This window comes from Actinia tenebrosa, unplaced genomic scaffold (genome assembly GCF_029948245.1).
Source record: "Actinia tenebrosa isolate PJP-AT-01 unplaced genomic scaffold, QUT_ActTen_1.0 PGA_scaffold0__85_contigs__length_37466705, whole genome shotgun sequence".
Lineage (NCBI taxonomy): Eukaryota > Metazoa > Cnidaria > Anthozoa > Actiniaria > Actiniidae > Actinia > Actinia tenebrosa.
Window position 1 is genome coordinate 25,833,432 of NW_028292569.1, and position 19,537 is coordinate 25,852,968.

At 40.3% G+C, this 19,537-nt stretch overlaps 2 protein-coding genes across 2 annotated transcripts; both read left to right on the top strand.

The window, feature by feature from the left end:
* Positions 1-123: 123 nt before the first annotated feature.
* On the top strand, positions 124-7,604 carry LOC116295956 (uncharacterized). Its single transcript, XM_089037751.1, has 7 exons — positions 124-1,067; positions 2,216-2,390; positions 2,801-3,056; positions 3,139-3,369; positions 3,548-3,802; positions 5,328-5,513; positions 5,816-7,604. Exons 1-7 carry the CDS (start codon positions 317-319, stop codon positions 6,287-6,289), a joined length of 2,328 nt encoding a protein of 775 aa, XP_088893877.1. The 5' UTR covers positions 124-316; the 3' UTR covers positions 6,290-7,604.
* A 755-nt stretch (positions 7,605-8,359) lies between these two features.
* Positions 8,360-18,821, top strand: LOC116296557 (uncharacterized). The gene is made up of 7 exons (XM_089037746.1): positions 8,360-9,186; positions 10,322-10,496; positions 10,619-10,874; positions 10,957-11,187; positions 17,106-17,360; positions 17,542-17,727; positions 17,817-18,821. The coding sequence occupies exons 1-7, from the start codon at positions 8,415-8,417 to the stop codon at positions 18,288-18,290; spliced, it is 2,349 nt and encodes a 782-aa protein (XP_088893872.1). The 5' UTR covers positions 8,360-8,414; the 3' UTR covers positions 18,291-18,821.
* The last annotated feature ends 716 nt before the right edge of the window (positions 18,822-19,537 follow it).

A 19,537-nucleotide genomic window follows, 5' to 3' on the forward strand; every position in this document is an offset into this window, starting at 1 on the left:
TAAATTCATTATTATGTAAATAATTATAGAATGTCAATTTCATAAATTTTATAAATTTATATGGAATTTGAATTTACCATGAGATTGCATAAAAGTCCTTAAGGAGTGTGAGATGAGATCATTCCCGGCATACTCAACTCCTGGTTTGATTTATCGATTATAAACACGACGTAGTTAGTTATAAAAATCCTCGCTTTATTGAACATGCTTAGGGTATTTGCATTTTTCAATAACAGCTTAATAAATCATAGGTAGGTTCACGCTGGTTTCATTACTGATTGAAGTCAAATCACGTTTGGCTCATTTACTGACAAATATGAAGGTACCAAAGACCAAACCTCTTTGGGTTGTTGTAGGTGTCTTGTTCTTCTTGGGTACAATTCTTTTCCTGGTTGGAATAGTATTGCTGGTGCAATCTAAAATGAAAAAATGCTTAGACAATGCAAACATGTCAGCCAAGTGTAGCTACTCAGATGAAGCTGTTCGCTCAGGCCTCGATAAGTTCCTACAAGAAGTCCAAGATTCCTACTTCGAGATGCATCCTGAAGATGTGATGTATAAAGATGGTGTTACTGTAGATGAAGTGAAGAAGACATTCAAGCCTTACGATCCTTCTCCTCTGAACATCAAAAAGATCACTGACAAAGCTGCCGCTTTACTTGACAAACTCAACGCCAAAACAATCAACATCCTGAATCTCAAACCCAGAGAAAAGAAAGCTTTATTTCAAGTCAAACACTTTCTGAAATTCAATTACGCAGTGCCTTACGATGGGAACTATTATGCGGGAGATTTCTTGATGGGACCGAACCAGTTTTGTTGGCAACCCATTTGTGATATGGATACGAAGATGAGTTCTACATTACGTTATCACAAGCCTAAGGATCTGAATGATATCTCTATTTTGAGAGACAAGATGGCTGAATTCAACCAAACATTTGTTCAATACATGGAAAACCTTAAGTACGGAGTCATGGCAGGAATGGTTCGAAGTACCGAGGAATGTAAAGCTGGTCTTAATGCAATAAAGAGAAAGTTCTTCCAGATTGCTCTCAAGGGGCCCAGAGGTACTGATAGCCTTATTAAATTATCCTTATAATTAACATTCGCAAATTTATAATTACTATTATGCATGAATTTGGGGATATTTATACCCACTCCTGCTGTTACGAGGCAACAGAGCTTGGACGGTGTATCTCTATATAAATCACAAATATATAAACAGCTATTGATTTTCGGGTTTTGCAAGCGAATTTGATTCAGACACCTAGAGCTTATTAGTGTTGAGTTTACGCGCTTGTCGTTCTAAAACGAAACGGATGGGAAAGCGACATTGTCTTGCATACTTGTATACTTGTCTACTGAAACTGTAATAGAGTGTACCGATTAGTTCTGTCCACGCTTAAGTGTATTTCTCGGGTGAAAATCACTCTAAATAAACTAGGCATTGGCTTACGTACATGGCTCAAAGTATTATGGTGGTCATACATCGTATTTAGTTGGAGCCATTGACCTTGTCTGGGTTCCAAAGAGTCTCTTGACTCTACTAACAAAGAGAAAATGCTACCAATCTCGACCACCGCAGTGAACAAGAATATAATTATCATCGCCTTTTCTAGCCAGTATTGAACAGCTTTTTTCTCAGACAAGAGAAAATGAACTAAGAGAAAGAATCCTCGTGCCCCATCATGTGCACACTTTGATGCTATTTTTAGAATCATTGATGCTATTTTTAACTCATTACCATGCCCACGCGATAATCATGCTGCCGTTAATGCCTCGTTTTAGGACACGAAAAGCGCTATATTTCGCTACGTCCACGACAAAAACACAGGCTTTGTTTATTACTGCAAGACTGGAAGCCGCCTACCCTCAAGAAATCGACCAATCAGGTTCTTCGCTCAAAATATCTACAAGCTAAAAATAGCATCAAACTGTGCACATGATGGTTACAATGCTATATAGGGGGATTCCTTCTCTTAGTTCATATTCTCTTGTCTCAGATGATAACGCTTAAGTATAAAGTCACTTCAGCCAATCACATCTTTCCACTTATCAAGCTCTACATCAACCATCATATTATTGTTTTAAAAAGATTTATTTCAAATTCCCAAACCGTTAAAACGATTGGTTAATTCTTTTATAGTATACGATTGCATTTTGTCAAAGTCACGTGACATTTGATTTACTCCCGTTCTATCGCCATTCAATTCAGGTGTATACGATGAGCCGGCTTTACAAACTGTACTGTCCGACCAGTTTCTCTCATTGGTAATAAACAAGACAGAAGAGATGAATTCATGGAAAACGAAATATGGGAAATCGTACAATGAGACTTTGAGAGAATACGTGTTGACGTACATTGGTGAGCCCGTCCATAAATTATTCAGGTAGACACGTGATAAGCCATTTTTGATCGACACTCAAACCAGGCCTTGCTATAAACCAATTACAATGTGAGAAATCGTTTTAATCCGATAAAGGCTTTAAATTTTCCTTCGCTTTGCCGGCCTACATTTGCATCTGGAAAAGGAGCGGTTTCCTCTAAAGCTTTGTTCTCAGTTGCAAACTTCTGATTGCGATGGAATCGGTGTTGGAAGCAACTTATGACAAAGTGAAAACCAGAAAAAAGGAGTGGAAAATGATGTGCAGTCAGAAGGTTTCCTTTTTCTTGCGCCTTATGACGAGCGGTTTTCATTTCCAATATTATGCATTGACTGCTTCCAACTCCGATTCCTTCACAAGTCAAAAACCAGACTTGAATATGAAAGATAGAGAATGTGCTATACTTTTCCCCCAGGTATCTGGAATTTGAATTTTCTCAGCACTGTGTTCCCAGTAACATATCGAGTGGATTAGCCAGTCTTCCATTGTCTTATGTCTATGTCAATGGTACAAGCACTGGTCAAGCTACGACAAAGACACTACCAACAGGCGAGCCACTGGACGGGAAGAAAGCTTACGAGAAGATTATGCCATACTTTACGACAAAGGATATGACACCTGATCAAGTACATAGTCTTGGATACAAGATGCTCAATCAGTTGTATCCAGAGGTGAGAAGAGTGTTAAAACTGATGGATGGGAGCCATTATTTTAACCCACTAGGCTATTCTCATGTATCATTTTCCACTTCAGGTCTTGGAGATCGCTCGCAGCGTAACAGGACAAAGCGACAATGACACAGCAAAGCAGCAGTTCATAATCAGGCTCAACCAATCAGATATGTTCTTTGACGACGAACACGGGATACCTCAAAACGAGAGCGACGATAACGCTTACAACTTGTGTAGTACTCTTAAAGATGCTGAAAAATACTGTCCTAAACGATGGGCTGCGATGCAAAGATGGTTTAGTGAGGCTCAGAAGGTACGAAGATACTGCATGGGATGTCTAAGGATGACAGGAATATAGATAAGAAGTATTTGCATTAACTTTAATTTATGACCAAGATGTGCAATGTCTTCTTGGAAATGCAGTCACAGTGTGACATTGATAAATTAAAAAATGTCGAGAAACCTTAACTGTTTAATTTTACCTCGTATAGACGATGAGTATGTTGGATCCTAAAACGACTGCAATGTTCCATTTTAATGGTTACAAACACACCACACCAAACTGCCCAGTCAAGCTGGTACCAGATTTTAATCCATCAAGCGCAGCACAAACCTACGAACAAAGTGATCTCAACTGCACAAACCCAGCTCTCTACTCCATCCCCTTTTTCAAGAATAGACCTGGACCCAAGTTTGAGGAATGGAGTGTGAATGCTCATGAAGCCAGGCCTGGTCACCATACACAGGTAGCCCAAAGTCCTATTTTTAATCCTTTTTTTGAGGCTCTCGTAACTTTCGCGACAGAAGATTAAAGTGCCTATGACACCTAATTCAAAATTTTCAGTATTGATTCCAAATGAAGTGAACAGCTGAATAGTAAATTATTTTTATATGGTTTGAGTGAGGCTTCTGGGTGATATCAAGGGTTTTACTCCCAATATGTTAATGATATGACGTCAAAGAAGGCATTTAAGGTATTAGGATACGTTTACGACCACTATGCGCGCAAACTTAAATAACGCGCTGGCTTTATAGTATAACACAAACAAAGTATACATTTTCTGAAAGCTGAATAAATATAGTTTATGAAGAAATTTTCAAAATACGATTTTTTTTATTGTTGTTCACGTTATTGTCCTCGAAGCGAAATTTGACCATGCCTCAGTGAAAACGTTAACGGACACGTACATTTTAAGCTATGTTTGCGAAAAATGTCTTAACATACTCAGGAGATAATAAGCTCCAAAAGGGTGTCCCAAATTTTTGATATCTGTTTTCTATCTCTCGCTATTTTTGATCAAAGTTCAGCGATCGCTTTTGGAGTGTTGTTTAGAGTAAAAAGCGTCATAACTTTGGAAAGAAATTAAATTTCAAAATTCGGAGACACCCTTTTTTGGATCATGAGTTACTTTATAAACTCTCCAAATTTTAAAAAAATCGAATGAAATCCAAGGGCCTTTTAGCTTTTTGAAGTTGAGGTTTTAGCGGCAAAAAAGATTCGAGAAAAACGCATTTCTTTGTTTGGAGCCGGAAGCTGCAGGGAGCCACGATGGTGTTGGCCAAAACAACTTGTGCCTTCCATTTTGTCATCACTTGTCAAATTATCTGGTGTTCTGGACGATCGCAATGTAGGATCTTTTTACAATGACAAAGGAGCATGACAGATGTGCATATATTAAGCGACGGTACATTTCCGGTCTTGATAAAGTCACGATTTCGATTTTTCTCAAAATTTTGGCTTTTCCAATCAAAAACTGCAAGAAATTTCACAAACATATGAAAGATAAAAGTTTAAAATTACAAAATTAAAAAGAAAATTTTTTTTCGGGCAATTCGTCATTTTTCGTATCCTAATACCTTAAGTTTATCTGCCATCACATGGAAATTGAAACACTGATTACTATGAGATTTTTTTGCTAGAGCCTTTCTTTAAATCAGCTTAAATCCTAAGTAAGACAATGAAGTTATATACAGGATATTTTACTGCCCCAGAAAAGTTTTGTATATTCAATAATGCCTCCTAAGACATCACATCATTAACATATTGGAAGTATAAACCTTGATATCTCCAAGATGCATCACTCGAAACATATAAAAATATTTTACTATTTAACTTTTTACTTCATTTAAAATCAGAAAATTTCGAGTTATGTGTTATAGGCACTTTAAGACAAAGGTCTCCAAAGGTCTTTAAGCAATCTAGTTCCTATCCATACCGCAAATTTTTTGAATTTTGCATTCAACTTTGAATTGCTCTACAATATTTCATAGGTTCAAGGTTCTGTAGAGCACTTTCAGGACAGTTGTAAAGGCGCGATAGGTTGGTTAAATTCCTGGTTGTCGATCACAGCATTTGAAGAGGGCTGGGGGTTGTACGCTGAGAATCCATTGATTGCAAGAGATACAGACACCTATGAGAACGAACCCTTCCAAAAATATGGCATGCTGAAATGGCAGGTGTGTTTGATAAGGAAACCTTTTAGCTGTATCACGTGAAGAGAGGGAGCCTGGGTTGAGGGATGAGGCTTTAAAAGAAGAAGAAGAGAGAAGGACAGTGGTAGATAGACTGCGAGGAAGTGAATAAAGGATCCAAGGAAGGAGGGAGGGTGAGAGAAGGAAGGTAGAAAAGGAGAAACGTTTTTTTAGAGAGCTGAAAACTAAAAACGTATCCTTTCATGAATACAAAGTAAAAAGAGTGAATTGAATTTGTCGGGGAGGTGCCTAACTAATGTTATTTTTTAAAAATCCACATTTCTTAGGTTTGGAGAGCGCTTCGTTTGATCGTTGATACAGGACTTCATTACAAAGGTTTTTCTCGTCAGAAGGCGTTGGACCTCTTCGCAGAGTACGCATGGGACACCTCGGATGGTGCACAAAAGGAAGTCACACGTTACCAGAGTGATCCAGGACAGGCTACAGCATATATGATTGGTCAGCTACACATCATGTCACTTCGAGACTACGCCAAACAGAAACTCAACGACAAATTCAACTTGAAGGATTTTCACTTTTATCTTCTGTCTCAAGGATCGTCTCCCCTGAGCTACTTGAAAGATAGCATCTACAAGTACGTGGATTGTACGCTGAACATGGGCAAGGGAGATGGCTGTAAAGATGTCCTGTATCCCGTTGCTAAGGAACCAGTCACAACTGCACGGAGGCAAGGCATTGTGGGTAATGTAGACTGGACCCACAATCCTCCACGAAGACCTCTGCCAAAAAATTACTTTTAACGACGTCTCGTAAAACCACTTAACTATAAAATAACAATAATGATAAAAAGGTAAATCATACACCGTGAAAAGATGAAAAAACCTACTGACGTTTCGGACGTTAGTCCTTCCGACGACTAGAGAAATTTATTCGTATGTTGCTTTTTGAGGAACTTTGAAAATGTCTTTGGCAAATTCATTTAGATATATTTTAATACTTAGATAGGGTTAGATAGGTGTTCCCAATTAGTTTACCCACATGTAAACTAGGTATCATTGACACATTAATAAAGCTTATTATTATTATTATTATTATTATTATTATTATTATTATTAGCGTCCGACGAAACATCAGTATTTTCATCTTTTCACTGTGTATAATTTACCTTTTTATCATTACTGTGTCATTAGAAACACCGACGCAGCTCACTAGTTTTTAGCTAGTTATCTCTTCTATAAAATAACAACTTAACAGTCAACCCTCATTTAGCCGTGTAAAAAGATAGTACGCTGTGAGGTACTCTAAAACATGATCTGGGTTCAAATCCCGTTCAAAATTGAGAATTTGTTTTGAGTCTTTCAATGTGTAGCTGCATAAGTTGCTTGATATACTGCGAGGATCACCTCAACTTGATACATTACAACCGTAGTATAAATATATATTTCATATACACTTGATTGCAGAAAGGTTGTAGTATACGTTTATACAAATATCTAATGAGATGCAAGATATCAAATGAGATGCAGAATTTAAAACATGCGTAAATACGACTGCTTAGCAACAGCATTTTGTGGAAAGTATTATTTTAATTTGAGTTTGTGCAATCGTGTGTCTCTGATACAATAGAAGATAAATAAGACTAAATAAGTTACTTTTTAAATCTTGCATCTCATTTGATATCTTGCATCTCATTAGATAAATGTATAAATGTATACTACAACCTTTTTGCAATCAAGTGTATATTCTTATCATACATCATCTGAAACTATAATGCGCGTTGACGTGAATAAACATAAGGCGTCTATACCCTATTACATCATATGGCACGCCATTTGTAACTTACTCTGGAACCAAGCGCGCGTTGACCTGAACTGAAAGATAAGGCTATACCCTATGGGACTTAGACCATGGCGCGCTATGAGAAACTTACTTTGAAACTATAACGCTTTTGGACGTGAATGAAAATTTATAGTATGTAAATTATCAGTAAGATTGAATGTGTGAATAGATATTGATTACGTAAGAGGATCATTCTGCCATGAAGGCAGAATAATATAAACTCCACTCAAGGTGAACTACAAACCTTTCCTGTTATAAATTACTTTTAAAACACTTGTATTCGTTGTCTGTAAATGTCATGTTAATACAATGAAATAACTGCTTTAACTTTACAGCACACAATAAAAGCCAAGCTATTGAAATTTTAGCTCTCGAAGATTATTTTTATTCTCATGCATCATTGTGTTCTATCAATCATTGGACCGTCCAGCAATGCAATCGCAGCGTAATAGACCTAGTCGCCTTCAAATATCAATTGCCCATTTCAAATCATGTGATGTTTGCAAACTTTAAAAAGATGGGTATTTTTCAAACCATAAAATGATGCGGTAAACGAAATATACAAAGTATCATGCAGCCTATTCAATCATCCTTTATTCTATTCTATTCTATACGGATTATGCCAAATATCATAGATATGGTCTTTGAACAGAGGTCACTCTTGTCACGCTAAACAGTGAGTAAACAAGCCAAAATAATATACGTTCTATAACGTTCCAAAATAATGGAACTTGGTCTTAAAAAAAACTCACATGTATTTACTATGCCATCCCAAACTTTAGTTGATGTAATGTTTTGGTACTATTTCGGTGTAATGGAATCACCAAGATATTGAAATGGCAAAAAACTAAATGAATAATTAAAATAAAATAAAATTCTGAAAAATTCAAATAAAAAGAGAATAAAATTTGAATATGTTATTTTGATCAGAGTTTGTACTGTGTTGTTTAACTGCCAATAAACATGTCAATCATCAATCATTTGCGAGTCATTTTTCTTCCGGTCGCACACACTATCCCTTACGTACCAAGCGCCAAATTCATATAACCACTGGAAGCCGGCGTGTCGTGTGCTATCTGGGTAAAGATGAAGCTTCCTCGTGGTAAGACAGTGTTCGTTATTACGGGCCTTGTAGCTTTAACAGGGATTATTCTACTGATTGTGGGAATAGTTATGGTAGCAAAAAGCAACAAGGCTAGTAAAAACTGCGCTGATTCTGGAGCAAGTGAGGGAACAGGATCCATAGCAAGGTGTAGCTACTCAGATGAAGCTGTTCGTTCAGGCCTCGATAAGTTCCTACAAGAAGTCCAAGATTCCTACTTCGAGATGCATCCTGAAGATGTGATGTATAAAGATGGTGTTACTGTAGATGAAGTGAAGAAGACATTCAAACCTTACGATCCTTCTCCTCTGAACATCAAAAAGATCACTGACAAAGCTGCCGCTTTACTTGACAAACTCAACGCCAAAACAATCAACGTCCTGAATCTCAAACCTAGAGAAAAGAAAGCTTTATTTCAAGTCAAACACTTTCTGAAATTTAATTACGCAGTGCCTTACGATGGGAACTATTATGCGGGAGATTTCTTGATGGGACCGAACCAGTTTTGTTGGCAACCCATTTGTGGTATGGATACGCAGATGAGATACACATTACGTTATCACAAGCCTAAGGATCTGAATGATATCTCCATTTTGAGAGACAAGATGGCTGAATTCAACCAAACATTTGTTCAATACATGGAAAACCTTAAGTACGGAGTCAAGGCAGGAATGGTCCGAAGTACCGAGGAATGTAAAGCTGGTCTTAATGCAATAAAACGGATGTTCTTCAAGATTTCGCTCAAGGGCCCTAAAGGTAAACTATAAGTCTACAAACTAATGATTTGTTTGTTCGTGTTGTAAGGCATGTTTCCTGTGTATTCTAATATTACAAAGACTTAAAGTCAACAAATCCTTGCATCATGCTCAGTAGGTATCATTAGACCTCAAAGACCTTGTAATTGAAAACAGATCAAAATTCAACGCAATTATCTCAATGATATGCAATAAAATACTCATTTATTATTATCAAACCATGGCAGACTTTTTCGGCGATGCTTAATTTGTTTTTCTATAGACACTTTTTTCAATTAGCCTTGAAGTTCGTGCGAAGTTCTAGAGTAAATGTAAAGTTTGTTTGTGTTCTTTCTTTATCACAGCCAATGATCTTACCTCCTTCGAACTCGAAGTATTAACTTTTAATGAACCCGTTTCTATCAATAGTCAATAGTGATGATAACAATACACTCGCTCTGCAAATAGATGCACAAACCTAAGTCACTATTTGAGTACTACTTATCGACTGCCACTTAAAGCCCATTAAGCCGCGCACAAAGCCGCTTAATTATCAAATTTTTGTCTTTCGCAATCTGAACTTGGAAAAAAATTGATTTATCTTTCATATATAATGCTAAAGTAGTTTTGTTATTTGATTTTTGTAGCAAAAGCGTACTTTTTTGTCATATCTTTCACGCTGTTTGTGATGTATAACACCAACAGAGTCTGCCACAGGGTTCCTTATAAGCTTTGTATTAGATTACTGACGTCTCCAAACAAGACTTGACAGCAACAGGATGTGAATGAATTTTCCCGCCTTGACTGCTCATGTGTTACCGCGCGCCACCATCATTGATTCCTTTTAGCGCCACGTGTGAAAGGCTTCGAGTCGCTCTTTTGATGACAGAAGGACTTCTATCCTATTTGACCTTGGATAGCTCCAGTAACATCAACTAAGGGGCCGGTTAATTTTTTTCTCCCGAGAACAGAATGAGGAGGGGGGAGGGGGGGGGGGGGGTAGATAAGTTGTCAGGTTGTGAAGTTGAACTGATCCCCCCACTTCCTAAGTCTTCCGACCTTCGCAACCTCCTTCAAGGTCTTAAATAATAACAGGTCCCTTTTAAAAATCCTTTTTTATCCCGTTCATTTTAAAGACGAACATTTTGCCTTAATAGGTGTATACGATGAGCCTTCTTTACAAGCTGTACTGTCCGACCAGTTTCTCTCGTTGGTAATAAACAAGACAGAAGAAATGAATGTATGGAAAACGAAATATGGGAAATCGTACAATGAGACTTTGAGAGAATACGTGTTGACGTACATTGGTGAGCCCGCCCATAAATTATTCAGGTAGTCACGTGATCAATATTTATGAAGCCTATCAAATTGCGAGAAATTATCATCTTAACCAATCACCTTCACCAATCCTTTTCCTTACATATGTTACCATTTAAACTATGCTTTTCCCCTAGGTATCTGGAATTTGAATTTTCTCAGCACTGTGTTCCCAGTAACATATCGAGTGGATTAGCCAGTCTTCCATTGTCTTATGTCTATGTCAATGGTACAAGCACTGGTCAAGCTACGACAAAGACACTACCAACAGGCGAGCCACTGGACGGGAAGAAAGCTTACGAGAAGATTATGCCATACTTTACGACAAATGATATGACACCTGATCAAGTACATAGTCTTGGATACAAGATGCTCAATCAGTTGTATCCAGAGGTGAGAAAAGTGTTAAAATTGATGGATGGGAGCCATTATTTTAACCCACTAGGCTATTCTCATGTATCATTTTCCACTTCAGGTCTTGGAGATCGCTCGCAGCGTAACAGGACAAAGCGACAATGACACAGCAAAGCAGCAGTTCATAATCAGGCTCAACCAATCAGATATGTTCTTTGACGACGAACACGGGATACCCCAAAACGAGAGCGACGATAACGCTTACAACTTGTGTAGTACTCTTAAAGATGCTGAAAAATACTGTCCTAAACGATGGGCTGCGATGCAAAGGTGGTTTAGTGAAGCTCAGAAGGTAAACCTACCTCTTTCGGTACTGAAGAATTTGTATAGGGAAACATTTTGCTTATTAAAAATACACTCGAGTTTAACATATGCGAAAGATTCCCGAGATGTTTACGATACGCTTACGAGAAGTATACGAGCAGCAGTAAGGGGGACTCGCGATCGATGCCGTATATTTGCGGGTTTAACCCGCGTTATTCCGAACGCGGGTACAGCAGATTTACGGGATTTCCCGCGGTGTGTCCTTACTGCTGCTGTGTTGGGTACCGCAAACGGAGGTTAAAATATTTGTTGGATATACAATGCATGAATGTAAAAAGTTCACCAATGACTTCTGTATAATTTGCCTAAGATCCAAAGTTAACATACCCAAGCCCAAGGGTTTCTGGTGTTGTGGTAAGAAAATGCAAATAGAAGACGACACGTCAGCACAGTGTTACGAATGTGGTAAGAATATTCGTAATGCCGTACCAAATGCTACCAAAGAGCAGTATTACGCCAATGGAGGTCGTACGAAGACCCCATACAAAAGAATAAAATACTTTCGAGACTGGATGAGTCATATCCAAGGTTATCGACCGGTATATTTAGACAACGAAGTAAAGAAGAAAATCGAAGACCATTTAGAAGAGCCAACCCCACAAAGTCTACGGAAAACGTTGAAAAAATTAAAGCTAGGGAAATATTACAAAGCTATTCCCTATCTCTTGTCTGAAATTACCGGTAAGTCTATTCCCGAGGTTTCTGATATGACAAAAGCCGAGTGGATGTTTTGTCGGCTGAATAAGGATATTCCTTATTATCCTGACGTAATCTACGAAATATTTTAGTAGAGTGTACAGAATCCCATTTTCCCGGCAACCACTTTCGGCTACCTTTTTTTTGTGTCCCAAAAGATGTGCAACCGTGTCTAGAAGAGTGTATGGATCGTCACTGCCTTTTTTTGTGTCCCAAAAGAGTGTATGCGTTTCCCGAAAGATGGGAGAGGAACGATTCGTTCCCCTATCGACGCCGTGGTAGCTGCAACAAAGAATGTTGACGTTTAGGTTAAATCTTTGTTAAGTATGTGTGGAAACTATTTCGAAAGTGTCTCAGAATGTTAACAATTAGGTTAAATCTTTGTTAAGGATGCCTGGAAACTACCTACCTGTACAGAATCCCATTTTCCCGGCAACCTTTTCTACTCCCACACGGGTATTCCTGGTAGACACATTTTGCGTAGGAAAAGTATTTTTTTGTGCCCACTGCGCTGGCAGCAAGCACCAGAAATGTCCGTGGTGCGAAATGCCTCTCCATGGTAGCAAGGGCCCCAAAACAGGGCGCTACCGTCGAAGGGCTATGCGCAATGGTGCTGCTACGTAGCCCGGAATGCGTGCGTTGCCTATTGTCTCCTGTGCTCTGTACAAACCTCCTAGGACGTCCAAAAGGATTTCTATCGTGCGCTGTTTTCCCAACATGTAGCCGGCTATGCCTATGGCTATGTACAAATACATGTCTATATCCTATGGATCCATGGAATACCCCCTATGGATCCATGGAATACCCCCTATGGATCCACATGCCCAAACCCTGTCTACATATGTATATGGCTACACCCAAAATACTATCCGAGGAAGAAATCGCAGGATTGTTGGAAGATCGACGAAATGGAGTAGGGCTGCAAAAGGTAGCCAAAAAGTATGGTGTGGGTATTCCCAAGATACGCAGGATAGAGCGAGAGAATGGTCTGGAGGTAGCAATACCCGAAAAACCACCTACTACAGACCTGCAAAAGCATTTTCTGGAAGTGCAGGATTCCTTTGCTATAGTCTTGGACGATCTCCAAAAAGCTAGAGAAGAACTCCGAGACGCAAAGGAGGAATTGCTAGCCAAAATGGAGCAGGAAGAAGATTCGTTCGAGAAAATAGACGTGGAAGAAATAGAGAACGAAGTAGAGGAAGTATCCACAAAAATAGACTGGCAAATAGCCGGCAATGTACTATTTGCCGTCTTGGGCATAGCTGCCATTGTTTGGGCGCGCATGCAACCACCCAAAGTTGTCTACTACAGACATCCAGCGGAGCCGCAGAGAAATTCTAGGATTCCGAAGATGGAGTAGAGGCGAACGCCCTTTGCAGGCCTAGGATTCCGGAGTAGAGACGTGCGCCAGTCTGTCTTTCTTCTTTGCCTTGGTGGTCTTTTCTCTACCAATCTTGCAGTATAGCGGTGGTGGAGACGTCCAGTCTATTTTCTGCTCCTCCAGAAAGTGTCCCCATACCGGAGTGGTTGCATGTTCTACCGTGCAGCCCTCCAAAACGCATTCCGAGCATTTTTCGGAAAGGAATAGGATTGTCCTTTCTTTTTTTCTGTAGGTGGTTTTGGCGTAGCGCCAGCATTGGTATTCGCCCGGCTGCATGCGCAGCGCCTGCACGCATTCTTTGTTCGGTGGCGCTACGACTTTCAGTAGCTTTCCTGGATTCTGCGGCATTTTGTGGTCTATTTTTCTGGCCAACTCGTGGTATGTGTCCAAGCCTGGTCCTTCCGGTACGAAGACAGTTGCTATGCCATTTTTCCACTCTAGCAATATTTCTTCTCCTGGTATGGCAGTGCGTATGTTGCCGTTTGCTTCGAACTTTCCAGCTGCAAATGCCTCCAATAGGGCTTCCGTGGCCCATGCCACAGACGTTTCTCTATTCCTCCGCAATACTACTCGGTGCCCCCTTGCCGACCAGCCAGCATCCAAGTCTCTGGGGATCGCATATCCTAGTATTTTGTAGTCTCCTGCGGGTATTTGGTCCATCCTATGCACTTTGGCTCTGGGCGTCTCTGGACCAAACGAGCTTTCTTTTCCAAAGAACAATCTACGCAGATTGTCTGTTCTTTTGGAAATCCTATCCAACAGCTTTTCGTATTTCTGCAATTCCTCCTCTATCTTTCGCCTGTCTTCTTCCTTTTGCCGCAGGATGTTCTGCTTTTGTTCCGACAGCTCTGCGTGGTATCTCTGCGTGGCTTCTACCCACTCGTCGCCTTCCAAATCGTCCCGTATGTCTTCCAAGCGCTGCTGTCGTCTTCTTTTGGATAGGAAGGAGATCCTGCGGTCCGTAGGTACTTCCAGTATTCCGAAGAGACTCTTTTCTACTCCTATTCTTTGCGCCTTCTTCGTACGCCATATCCACTCTACGTGTTCCGTCGGAGGCAGCATTGTGGCAATGGCAGGGGCATTTGTATGCACTCGGGTGGGGAATTTGGACTCCGCCAATACCGTAGGCGAGTTTTTTGTGTAGCAGCGCAGCGGGGCTATTTCCACAGGTTCCATACCAAGCACATCTATGCGAAATATGGGGCATTTGCGCAGGCCAAACTCTGCTATGGTCCAAAGTACACATTGTTCCCATTTGTCGTTGCCACGAACTCGCACTCCGGCTATGCGTCTGGTTTCCAAATTACAGTACCAAGCTAGGAATATTTCTTTCGTCTCCTCGCAGCAAATACACAAGCACCTGTCCAAATGTTCCGCAAGTGCCAACCACATATTCTTTGGCGGCTGTACTACGAATATGTCCTGCAAAGGTTCTAGTGTTTCCGCGATGGCATTGGTGTGGGATTTGGAGAAATCTTTGCCATAGATGGATATTTCTACCCTAGTGCATCCTCTTTTTTGCACGTCTGGGCGTAGGAATGTTCTACGCAAATGGTCGTTGGGACAATCCACGTACTCTGCCAACTTTGCTCCTACTGGGTTTTGCACTTCTCCAGCCTCGAAGTTCGACACTATCTTGTTGTATATTTTGGTTCTCTTTCCGTCTTCCATCCAAGTACAAACATGGTTCCCGACGGCATGCGTATTGTCCAAAATGGTACCATTGCGCCAACCAACTTCTCCTTGTTCTTTGTAGCCCATTTGCCGCAGTCGGCGCACCAATGCAGCTCTGTCCAAAGTACCGGAGAAATCCTGTGTGTAGTCCACGGAGTAGATGCCATATCCTTGCCCATACAAAGCCATGGAGAATTTGCGTACGTTTTCCCCGACATCTTCTATTTGCAGCTCCGAAGTGTCTACTTTGGCCACGAAGTATCCAGCAGGATCTGTGTTGTGTATTCCATACCATTTGCCTTTGGCATTGGAGCGCTCTTCTATCTTTGCGATGTTTTCTACGATCTTTCCCTGCTTGCAGGTATGTACGATACTCGTGGGCAGAAACCCACCAAATGCCACTGTTGCTGCCGTAGATATCTGCGCAACTATTGTCTTTGCATTTCTGCAGAGCAGCTTCTTGCCATACAAATTCTCTTCCGCAACGAAACCATATACGAATATGTCGTCTACGAATGGCGGCAATCCTTCCAGCGGCTGCAAACTGGTAGTACCTTCGTTGTTGCGTAGGTAGTCGCATTTGGATATGTCCGGCAGCAAGTTCCCGTCGCATGCATTGTCCAGCAGCAAATGCGCCAACACTCTGCTCTTTGCACGTATGCCCATTTCTTGCAATGTAACCGAAATAGTCTTTTGGGAGTCCATGTCTATATCTAGGAGCAGAAGGTTTTTGGCTACTACTATGGATTTTCCCGGTGTCTTGCCGCGCCCTTGCTACGAGGACTCGTTTTGGGGCCCTTGCTACCATGGAGAGGCATTTCGCACCACGGACATTTCTGGTGCTTGCTGCCAGCGCAGTGGGCACAAAAAAATACTTTTCCTACGCAAAATGTGTCTACCAGGAATACCCGTGTGGGAGTAGAAAAGGTTGCCGGGAAAATGGGATTCTGTACAGGTAGGTAGTTTCCAGGCATCCTTAACAAAGATTTAACCTAATTGTTAACATTCTGAGACACTTTCGAAATAGTTTCCACACATACTTAACAAAGATTTAACCTAAACGTCAACATTCTTTGTTGCAGCTACCACGGCGTCGATAGGGGAACGAATCGTTCCTCTCCCATCTTTCGGGAAACGCATACACTCTTTTGGGACACAAAAAAAGGCAGTGACGATCCATACACTCTTCTAGACACGGTTGCACATCTTTTGGGACACAAAAAAAAGGTAGCCGAAAGTGGTTGCCGGGAAAATGGGATTCTGTACACTCTACTAAAATATTTCGTAGATTACGTCAGGATAATAAGGAATATCCTTATTCAGCCGACAAAACATCCACTCGGCTTTTGTCATATCAGAAACCTCGGGAATAGACTTACCGGTAATTTCAGACAAGAGATAGGGAATAGCTTTGTAATATTTCCCTAGCTTTAATTTTTTCAACGTTTTCCGTAGACTTTGTGGGGTTGGCTCTTCTAAATGGTCTTCGATTTTCTTCTTTACTTCGTTGTCTAAATATACCGGTCGATAACCTTGGATATGACTCATCCAGTCTCGAAAGTATTTTATTCTTTTGTATGGGGTCTTCGTACGACCTCCATTGGCGTAATACTGCTCTTTGGTAGCATTTGGTACGGCATTACGAATATTCTTACCACATTCGTAACACTGTGCTGACGTGTCGTCTTCTATTTGCATTTTCTTACCACAACACCAGAAACCCTTGGGCTTGGGTATGTTAACTTTGGATCTTAGGCAAATTATACAGAAGTCATTGGTGAACTTTTTACATTCATGCATTGTATATCCAACAAATATTTTAACCTCCGTTTGCGGTACCCAACACAGCAGCAGTAAGGACACACCGCGGGAAATCCCGTAAATCTGCTGTACCCGCGTTCGGAATAACGCGGGTTAAACCCGCAAATATACGGCATCGATCGCGAGTCCCCCTTACTGCTGCTATACGAAAGCTTTACGAAGTATACCAAAATGTTTCTGTATTTATGAAACGTAAGAAATAAGCCATTACATAATTAGGAAATGTGTATCAGGTGTTTACAACACGTTTACTAAGGATGTATGAAGTACTGACTAAAGAATACTATTAACTAGCGTATTCTGACCTGTTTTAGGCGATGAGCATGTTGGATCCAAAGACAGTTAATATGTTTTACTTCAATGGATACAAACATACAGCTCCAAATTGCCCTGTTGAGATGAATCCAAACCTCAACCCTTCCAGCGGAGCACAAAGTTACCGTCGAAGTAGTTCTGACTGCTCAAGGCCTTCCTACTACAACATACCGTTCTTTCTAGATAGGCCTGGACCCAAGTTTGAGGAATGGAGTGTTAATGCCCATGAAGCCAGGCCTGGCCATCACACACAGGTAGCCCATAGAGTTAATTATCATGCGATGATTTTGATATAATACTGACCAATACCAGAGCTCCTAGCACACTCGTTTTATTATTCTGTTGGGAAAGATGAATGTTATGAATAAGAGAGAAAATTCGCAAAGGATTATGGTAGTTGTAGTAAAGTGACGTCATCATCTAATTGTTTTATAGGTCCAAGGTTTAGTGGAGCACTTTCGGGATTCCTGTGCCGGCGTCATAAGCTGGCTGGATAAATCGACGTCTTACACAGCTTTCACTGAAGGCTGGGGGTTGTACGCTGAGAATCCATTGATTGCAAGAGATACAGACACCTATGACAACGAACCCTTCCAGAAATATGGCATGCTGAAATGGCAGGTGTGTAATGTACCAACAAGGCTAGTCATATAATTATAATATAATATAATATAATGTAGACCTAAATGTATTTATTCTTTTTTTGTTAGATTTGGAGAGCGCTTCGTTTGATCGTTGATACGGGACTTCATTACAAAGGCTTTTCTCGTCAGAAGGCGTTGGACTTCTTCGCAAAGTACGCATGGGACACCTCAGATGGTGCACAAAAGGAAGTCACACGTTACCAGAGTGATCCAGGACAGGCTACAGCATATATGATTGGTCAACTACACATCATGTCACTTCGAGACTACGCCAAACAGAAACTCAACGACAAATTCAACTTGAAGGATTTTCACTTTTATCTTCTGTCTCAAGGATCGTCTCCTCTGAGCTACTTGAAAGATAGCATCTACAAGTACGTGGATTGTACGCTGAACATGGGCAAGGGAGAAGGCTGTAAAGATGTCCTGTATCCCGTTGCTAAGGAACCAGTCACAACTGCACGGAGGCAAGGCATTGTGGATGATGTAGACTGGGCTTACGATTCTCCAGAAAGACCTATTCGAGATGAATACATCTGATTTCATGACATTTGAAACATTTGAATGGTTTCCCCATCTTGTGAAGTAACCAGGCCTTGCGTGCAAGTGAGGCTACTACTGAGCAGTAATCAGGCCTTGCATGCAAGTGAGGCGACTACTGAGCAGTAACCAGGCATTGCATGAAAGTGAGGCTACTACTGAGCAGTAACCAGGCCTTGCATGAAAGTGATGGATTATTGTTGACAAGTAACCAAGCCTTACGCTATGCTTGGAAACTTGTAATGTCTTACTTTCTCGTTCGGTCCTCTGCCCCAGGCCACTGATCTGTTCGCTGCCTGTTTAAGGCGCGGTTGCTTTGCAAGATGGCGTCTGTTTCAATTTATTCTATCAATGATTTTTTAATGTTTTATAATTAATCTAATAATTTAGATCCCACGAGACAGTCTCGCCATTTTTGTAAGAAAAGACAAAGGTTGAGGACGAAAGAATAAATAAATAAATAGACATTACTATTAGTAACGATTGTAATTAGAAAACAAATTTCGAATAATAAACTTTTTCTATTGATCAGTGCCCGCAATGCATCAATGAAGTTGTAGTACTACGAATAGCCAACAAAGAACAACTGTGTTTAGATGTGCAGAAAGCAAAACTAGAAGTACACTATTGTTAACACAGTCTGCAGGTGACCTTTAATCTAGATGAGCAGAAAGAGTTGAAAGATCATTTCTCCACATTAATGGCGGCATAACAGATTCAGCGATGCTTTGTTTCATCACTCTTATTCAAATTCGTTGTTTTGATGAAGGATTTTTGATAAAGAGCTCGAAAATTAATTATAAAAAAACTTAGCTTTTGTTGGCCTAAAGAAGTATGAAAATTAAAATAATAACGGCAAATAATAATAATTTTACATTGATCGAGGACGACTAGTATTTTTAGTCCGTTGTTATCGCGGCGAAATTAATCATAATGTTGTTAATCTTGGAAGTTCGCTTCTTTGTTCTAGCATTCCAAGGTTATCCTGCTCAACAGTCATAAAATTCAATTCAAAGATTACAGCAGTGGTTCGCTATAATCTTTAGTTTATCGCATGAGAGCCCGGACGTCAATCTTGTCGTGACACAACATTAATGAATGCAATTCCTTTCTTCTTAAAAAAATTAGTGGGTTTCAGTTTAACCTGAATTGCAGTTATGCTCCAGAACAAACCAAGAATGCGCTCTCTAATTCCTACTTGAGGATGGTAGAAGCTTTTGTGTTTTTTTACATAAATATTCGTAGCT